Source organism: Orycteropus afer, unplaced genomic scaffold (assembly GCF_000298275.1).
Source record: "Orycteropus afer afer isolate SDZICR_OR568_19922 unplaced genomic scaffold, OryAfe1.0 scaffold00118, whole genome shotgun sequence".
In the NCBI taxonomy this organism is placed as follows: domain Eukaryota; kingdom Metazoa; phylum Chordata; class Mammalia; order Tubulidentata; family Orycteropodidae; genus Orycteropus; species Orycteropus afer.
This window is the reverse complement of record NW_006921705.1, coordinates 9023787-9031619: the sequence shown is the minus strand read 5'-3', so window position 1 is coordinate 9031619 and position 7833 is coordinate 9023787. Positions and strand designations below refer to the sequence as shown.

The 7833-nt window shown below is 38.7% G+C and overlaps 1 protein-coding gene across 1 annotated transcript in view; it reads left to right on the top strand.

Moving 5' to 3' along the window:
- The first annotated feature begins 1970 nt into the window (after nt 1-1970).
- The window catches only part of SLC16A12 (solute carrier family 16 member 12), a 16479-nt gene continuing 10616 nt past the window's right edge, over nt 1971-7833 (top strand). The window contains exons 1-4 of the mRNA XM_042781423.1: nt 1971-2007; nt 2385-2460; nt 3929-4032; nt 6977-7120. Coding sequence (XP_042637357.1) covers nt 1971-2007; nt 2385-2460; nt 3929-4032; nt 6977-7120 — 361 coding nt within the window. The remainder of the gene's footprint in view (nt 2008-2384; nt 2461-3928; nt 4033-6976; nt 7121-7833) is intronic.

Sequence of the window (7833 nt, the reverse complement as noted above, 5' to 3'; positions counted from 1 at the left end):
GACACGAGACAAAGTATATGTGAACTGCTGTATAGAAAGTGAATTTGCTCTGTAAATCTTCACCCAAATCACAATAAATAAAATAAAAAAAAAAAGAAACATCATAGGGGTTTTCACTGTTGCAGTTAATTCATGCTTTTACAAAGCTGTGTGATATTTTAATTAAATTTAAATTGATCAAATCAAATCTTGTCTCACACTGAATCTCAAGTGTCCAGCATAGTGGCTACACAGTTATGCTACTTACCATTGTGTTGTTAGATGTGACTGTGCATCAGTACTCCAAACTGATATCATTATGGAGTGAGCATCAGATCTACTGCAGGGTGTGTCTGACTTAAGTCACTGAATGGAGAAGGACCACTTTTCGTATCCATTGGACTAAGTTGACTGGATACAGTGCTCAGTGTGGAGAACAAGGAGGGAACTATAGTGAGTGCAGAGATGTGTCACTTGTGGGTACACTCAGCTACAGGGTGTACGGGACGGCCTGCTGCTGTAAGCACCCTGTGTGTCCCCGCTCAGCTGCAGAGGGCTGCCTTTCCCAATAGCATGCCCTTGATGGGGGCCCACATCCAATGATTGCTGGAGGCATAACAGCACTGCCATTGCGTTTGGGTTGACTTCCGTTTTGTTGGACTTACAGCACAGTTTGACCTCGCCCTCTGTTTCCTCTTCCTTTCACAAGTGCTGAGTCCTACCATATACTCTGCACACCAGACTGTCTTCCAGCATCTTGAGACCCCAGCCAAGACTTAGAAGTTACTTCTCCATTCTGTTCCTATTTCTCTTTCCTAACACCAAGGACAACAGTATAATTTGTGGTGCTCAGTGAAAAATGAAAATGCAGAGCCGCATATTAGTTGATTGGCCTAATAACATGTTTAATGCTTCAGGTCTACCTCCTACACATTCATTGTGCAGTGCCTGGGGTCTTAAAAGCTTACAAGGGCCATTCAAATCACAAAAATTTGTGCCTGAAGCAACAGAGGAAAAAGGAGAGTCAGGCATAAGAGGAGGAAATGGAATATGTGGTTAATTGCCTCCATGAACAACTGCCTCATTTGCAGTGAGACCAGAAGAACTGGATGGGGTCCCGCTACCACACCCGAATATTTTGATCAGAGATCTTATAGAAGAATCCTGATCAAATGGGGAAAATGCAGAACAGAATTCCAAATTCTCATGGACTTCAGGCTTCCTGGAGCCATGAAGTCTACATCAACCCCTGAGACTATTGCCCTGAGATAATCTTTAAACCTTAAACTAAAAACATTCCCTGGACTTTTCTTAAAACCAAACAGTAGTTTAGCTTAACTAGCAAAGAATGCCTGCCTTCAGTACTGGGGTCTTTTAAGATCTGTATGGGGCCTAATGGACAATAGCAAGTAGGAACCTTAGGAGGCAGTGAGTTTAAGTGACTGAGGGAAGAGCACTTCAGAAAAGGAGGGTGAGGACGGCTGCACAACTCAGACAATGCCATCAATGTCACCGAGGCGTGCATGTAGAAGCTGTTGAATTGGTGTATTTTTGCTGTGTATAGACTCAATAAGGACAGAAAATAAGATAAAATATATCATTAAAAAAAAAAAGGAAGAAAATGCAGCACCCCCTGTTCAAAAAGCAGTTTAAGGTGCTTCCTCCCGTGATCTCTCTTGACTTGTTATGATTTTTTAAAATTTTCTATTTAACACTGTTCTGAGTAAAAAAAATACATACATTAAATTGTTTGCTCATCTTTCCGTTATCCAATGCTAGTTTTAAATGCAAATATAAGAGTATTTAACTCATATGTGGGATCACCAAAATTAAGCATGCCATAATTTGTAGCTCATACATGCATATGCATTTCATTCTTACCTGTACAGTGGAAATTCTGCACAAAACTAACTCAACTGTTTTTATTTCACTTCTTGATATATGCACACATGTTCTCTTTTCTGCCAACACTCTCCACCTTCAGCGTACTGATGAGTAAGGAAGGACTGAAAGGGAATGAACCTATCGGTAATCCCATCTTTCCCTTTCCTTATATGTTATCATTTTCAGCAACAGTGGTTGGCTAACACTGGGAAAGAGGTCCCTGGCTCGGGTAAAAAACTGTGCTTTACTACTAACTGAAAGGTTGGCAGTTTGAACCCACACATTGGCACCATGGAAGAAAGGCCTGGTGATCTGCTTCTGTAAAGATTACAGCCAAGAAAAATCCAGAGAAATTCTACTCTGTAACACATGGACTCGCCATGAATTGCAATTGACCCAAGAGCAATGGGTGGTAGGATGGTAGTAATACAGGGAAACACATGAGTAGAAAGGATATGCTAGGGTTCCTTGGTCATTCGTGTTTCTTAGAATACTATTATTGCCTTCTTTCTCCATTTAAGCAAGTTCTGGTTTCAAAGAAAAGCGTGGCCTTTCTGGGGGCTATCAGCTTACTCCCATGCTTACTCAGTCTGAGATGTAACACATTCACCTTGCACTTACTTTCAATCTAATGAGCTCCTGCATATTGTGGGTCTCCAGGAATTCTGTGCTCATGAAACATCTCTAAAACTATATGCAGATGAGTACAAAGAACTGCAGACATACATACTGCTTATATTCCCTCTGTCCACAGGTGTGCTCCATTGTCCCATTGGACTTACAAAACACAAGTTCAAACATAAAGTTATTAAGAATTTGAAGATGGTGATAGTGGAATATTAAGTCAAGTTTTATGTTTTCAAGTGCTGGGCTCCGTGTGACACCTGTGAAGCTGGCCCAGCCTTACACACCGTCCTGATTTTCTCTCTTCCTTTCCAACCTCTCCACCCACCTTCACGAACCAGCAGCAACCTGAAGATAAGAGAGGGAGAATATAAATATAGGGCGTTATTGGTTGCCAGAACATGATGAGTTAGAATCTGGCCCTATCCAGAGAGACTGATTACCTCTTATGTCATCCCAAGCCACTAGTTCCGATTTCTTCTCCTGCTATCACCAAGCTCTATAACCTTCCTTCTAATCTGTATGAGGCTCCTTCCAAGTTACACAGTGATGCGAACTATTGCTTCTGGTTCATTTTTGTCATTTTTTTCTAAGTAATTAACTCTATTTTTCAATGTGAAAACCTCTGTGTGTATATTTGTGTGTGTATTATATAAGAAATATGTATTCTTTGTAAAATAGACTACAGAATAAAGACAAAATGATCATCTATAATCTTACCATTTCACATATTACAATTGATTACATTTTGTTGTATAACTTTCAGGCTTTTTACAAAGTTTACACTACACATTTTTATCTGTATTACGGTTTTTTAAAAAATAAACCCTTATTATATGAATTATTCTATAGTTACTTTTATTACTAATCACTATGCTGTGAATTTCCAAGTCAATAAATATAGATTGACTTCATTATCATTGATACCTAAAAATATATTATTATACTAATATGCCATAATTTATTTAACCAGTCCTTTATTAATAATTACGTTGTTTATACTATTTAGTTATTAAAAATAAGGAGTTCTGGTAGTGTACTGGTTAAGGCTTTTGGCTGCTAACCGAAACATCAGTGGTTCAAACCCACCAGCCACTCCATGGAAAAAAGATGGGCGGTCCGCTTCTGTAAAGATTTACAGCCTTGGAAACCCAATGGGGATCACTATGCGTCGGAATTGACACAATGGCAGAGAGGTGTTTTATTTGTTTGTTTGTTTGTTTTTGTTTTAAAAATAGTTCTCCAGAATGTATCCTTTTATATATATCCCACATCATCATCATCATCGTCTATTTATTATGTTGGACAGATCCTATAGTTGAAATTTCTGTGCCATGTATAACTCTTCATTGTCAAGTGTTGACTTATGTAACAACCTGCTAGAACTTGAAGATATTAGTGACAGCACTTCTGTATAAAATGCTTGCATTCTGTTTTTCAGGTGTATCTCAATTTTTTTTGTTGAGTTCCAGACATATTTTGCTCAGGATTATGCACAAACAGCATGGATCCATTCCATTGTAGACTGTGTGACTATGCTCTGTGGTGAGTGTCACTTTAAAGAGATAATTATTGGCTAGTCTTGAACTGTACACGACAATGACCTTCCAGTACCCTTGATTACCAGTTTTTCTAAATGGAAAGCATACTTGAAAATTGGCTAAGACTATATGAAAAGAAGCAATCCATCCTACATTCAGCAAAACCCAATCAGACTTGCTTGTGGAATTAATGTTCTTGGCTGATGTCAGATGGAATAGGTAGGTAATACACTCCAAAGGACACACACTGCTTGGTTCTTCCATTCACAGAATACTGCTGCACGTCATAGGACTCATTCTGATTTTGGAAATTTACCATTACAGTAAATTTCTGTTTTCCAAATGCTGTGGCCTCCTCAGTATCCAGTCATGTAAACATAAGCCATTTCTATATGATCTCCTTAAATGAGTGCCCAACAATGTGTGCATCATTTCTCAAGTCTTTGTTTTCTTCCCAGAGGGTTCACAATTTTACTCATAGATTTTTATCATTTTTCATGCACATGAATATTTATGCTTACAGAAGTATTGGGGAAGGATAAAATGGTGTAATCATGCATTAAACACATTAACTATGGCTATAATTTCATTCAAGAAACCACAAAGACTCTATATAAGGTGTATAAGATATTCTTAGAATTCATTGAGTCTTATTTTATGTATAGAGAAGAGGAAGATAGACCTTAATTTTTTCCTTTTTTAAAAAGGAATTAAAATAAAAAATTTTAAATTTTTTTTTAAAATTTCAAACCAAGGTTATTTAATTTAGTGTCTGAGAGAGTTTCTGAGATTGGATCAAATTTAAATGAAATCTTTTCAGCCTATGCCCATTTATTCCTTTTCACTTAGATGAGTCTTAAGTATTTTAGGAACTTATTAGCGTTTCAGGCCATGTCTTGATGGCGAAAGGAGATACTATACTAATTCTGTAACTTATAAATAACTTCATCTGATGCCATTCTATGTACTGATTCATATTTTTACTTTTATTTTTGCAGTGTTTCTTCCCTTCCCCTTCCCCAGTAACCAACAAAGAAAGTTTCCTTTCATCTATATACCTTTCCTTCACTTTTTACAATAATGAACTAATACAATATTTGTCCTTCTATGATTGACTTATTTTCACTCAGCGTAATGTCTTCCAAGTTCATCCATGTTATGTGGTGTTTTGCAGATTCTTTTAGAAAAAGATGTACATATTTTGGAATTAGTTGAATTGTGCTAAAATATATTTCCTTGGTTGGGAGGAATTTGAACACAATTCTGGACGTAAAGGCAGGTTTCATGAGAAGACTAAATTGACTCTTTGAACTAACAGCACTAGAAGGTTTTAAGGGAGCAACAAATCACATATTTGGGTTTCCTAGCCTATTTTTTAAACCAGGAAAGCAATCAATTGGATTTCAGGGTCACATTATTAGTCACAGTCTTCATAACAGCATACTGAGAGAGCCATGTTTGTCTTTCTCAGAGGACACAAGTGACTCAATTCCCTCACTACTTATCTTTTGGAGAATACAATCTCTCAAATAAGAGTAAATGACGTTAGGTGACTAGTATGGTCAATGTCAAGGAGAGGAATTGAGCTAAAGCAGAGTCATATCAGAAGCAATGTGTTTAAATTCCATGCAAGAGCTTGAGGCCTGTTGTACCTAACAACCAACCTGCTCACCTCATAACATTAAATGAGTTCAGAGTATGGACCAGAGGCTACGGAATCACATTTGGGACATCCGCTAGAGATAGATACACCCTACTGGTGAGCAGAGAAGTAAACATTTTTCATTGAATTTGGTGTAAATGTTGTCACTTCCCAATAGCCATAGCAGCAGCAGCCTGGAGAATCAGACATATTCAAGGGATTGGCTCATTCCTGTTCTCCAGAGGATGTGTTATATACAGCCAAGCATGCATGCACTGTTTTTACTAGACAGGAAACATCAGGTTGATGGCTGATTCTGTCACATTCATTTGAGTCAGGCCCCAATTTCAACCTATTCAACACAAAAATTTTCATACTCTACAGATAGCAAGAGTATTTGCTCTTCTGATCTTGTTACTACTCCTAGTTGTACTGGTATAGCATGAATACTTCCTCAAAAAGGAATTCATATTCCTTTCCCATCCATCACCTCTATCACCTATCAGACTGATCTGGGAAACCCAATGAGCAAGAGTAACAGGATAAAATACCCCTGCACTCTGTATCAGATGCCCTGAGTAATACGTCCTCATGACGTATTTGGGCATATCATATCCTCCTGAATTTCAAATCCTCCTTGACATCTTCCAGCCTTAATTGATAGCCTATAAGCCTTGAGGGCAACACAATTCTGTTACGTCGGTAAGCCACAAATAGGGGAAAGCCAACCAAAAGGTGGGAATTCCTAGATTTTTTAGGCTTTGATATCTCATCCACAGGGTGCCCTGAAGCCAGAAAGAAGTGCCAGATTGTGGAATTCATTTATGATCTCTCTCCTGCCCTTTCCTATATAACGTTGCTGTCTCACAGTGCAGCCCACCCCCCTTCTCCACCAATTAACTGTTATCATTATTGCTAATGGTATATGATCAATACTGTATGTATGGAGCATATAAGACACATCCCTATGCAAGTGATATGTAATTTGAATTAAGAATTGATCCCACTGTTTAAAAACATCCAGAGTCCTGGGATTATGACTGTAGTAGAATAGAGAAGTAGAATAAACACTGAATTTTAACCCAGGAGACTTGGGTTCTAATTCCAACTCTGCTACTTACTGTCTGTGAGACCATGGACAAGTCATCTCCTCTCTCTCTGAGCCTGGTTCCAAATCTCTAGACTTAATGGAGTGGGCTCACTGCTTTAAAGGTTGCTTGTTCTCTGCTTTGCCAATGCAACACCACAGCCTTTTCGAGTGACCACAAGGCCTTTCTGTTGAACCTATTTATTGTTGTTTTTGAAGCTCCACTTGGGAGTGTTGTCAGTAACCATTTGTCCTGTCAAGTGGGGATCATGCTGGGTGGCTTGCTTGCATCTACTGGTCTCATCCTGGGCTCATTTGCCACCAGTCTGAAGCATCTCTACCTCACTTTGGGAGTTCTTACAGGTAAGAGCACTTTGTACCACCTGTCTCACTCCACCTCATCCCAGGGCTTGTCAAGCACATCAACAGAAGAGTAATTCATAAAATACTATTTTGTTAGATGCATAATTTAGCTGACCTAACTTATGTCTACCTAAACAGTTAAACAAAAGAGCTGGAAATGAAATTGATTGCACTAACCTAGTGAAAATGTACCACCACTTTCATTCAGCCACATGATGAAAGGAACTGCTGGCCTTCCTTTTGGCAGCAGTGTGTGGCTGAGATTCTGTACTCAGAAGAAATGAGATACTAGCCAGGGCAACATAAATTTTTAGAAATGATCATTCTCCCAACATGTTTGCCAAGACATTAAAATACTACTCCCCGTCAACCTGAGTTGATCTTGCTTCATAATGAACACTGTTGTCCAATAAATGAGGGTTTCCAATTTAAAAAAGGAAGCCTTTTACTGTGAATATTTTTGTATTACACATCCTCTCAATGCTCTGGAAGTATTCCTTTAGGGAATCATAATGAATTTCATGGAAAGAGAAACAATATATGTACATTCTGTAAATCACACTTCAGGGGACTGCATAGGTTCAATGGGGTTGGTTGATGGGACTGGAGTAGCAGTTGGTCCCATCTCTCAGAGGGGCTGTGAGAGTAGCACTAACACCTGTCCCATCTCTCAGAGGGGCTGTGAGAGTAGCACTAACACCTGTCCCATCTCT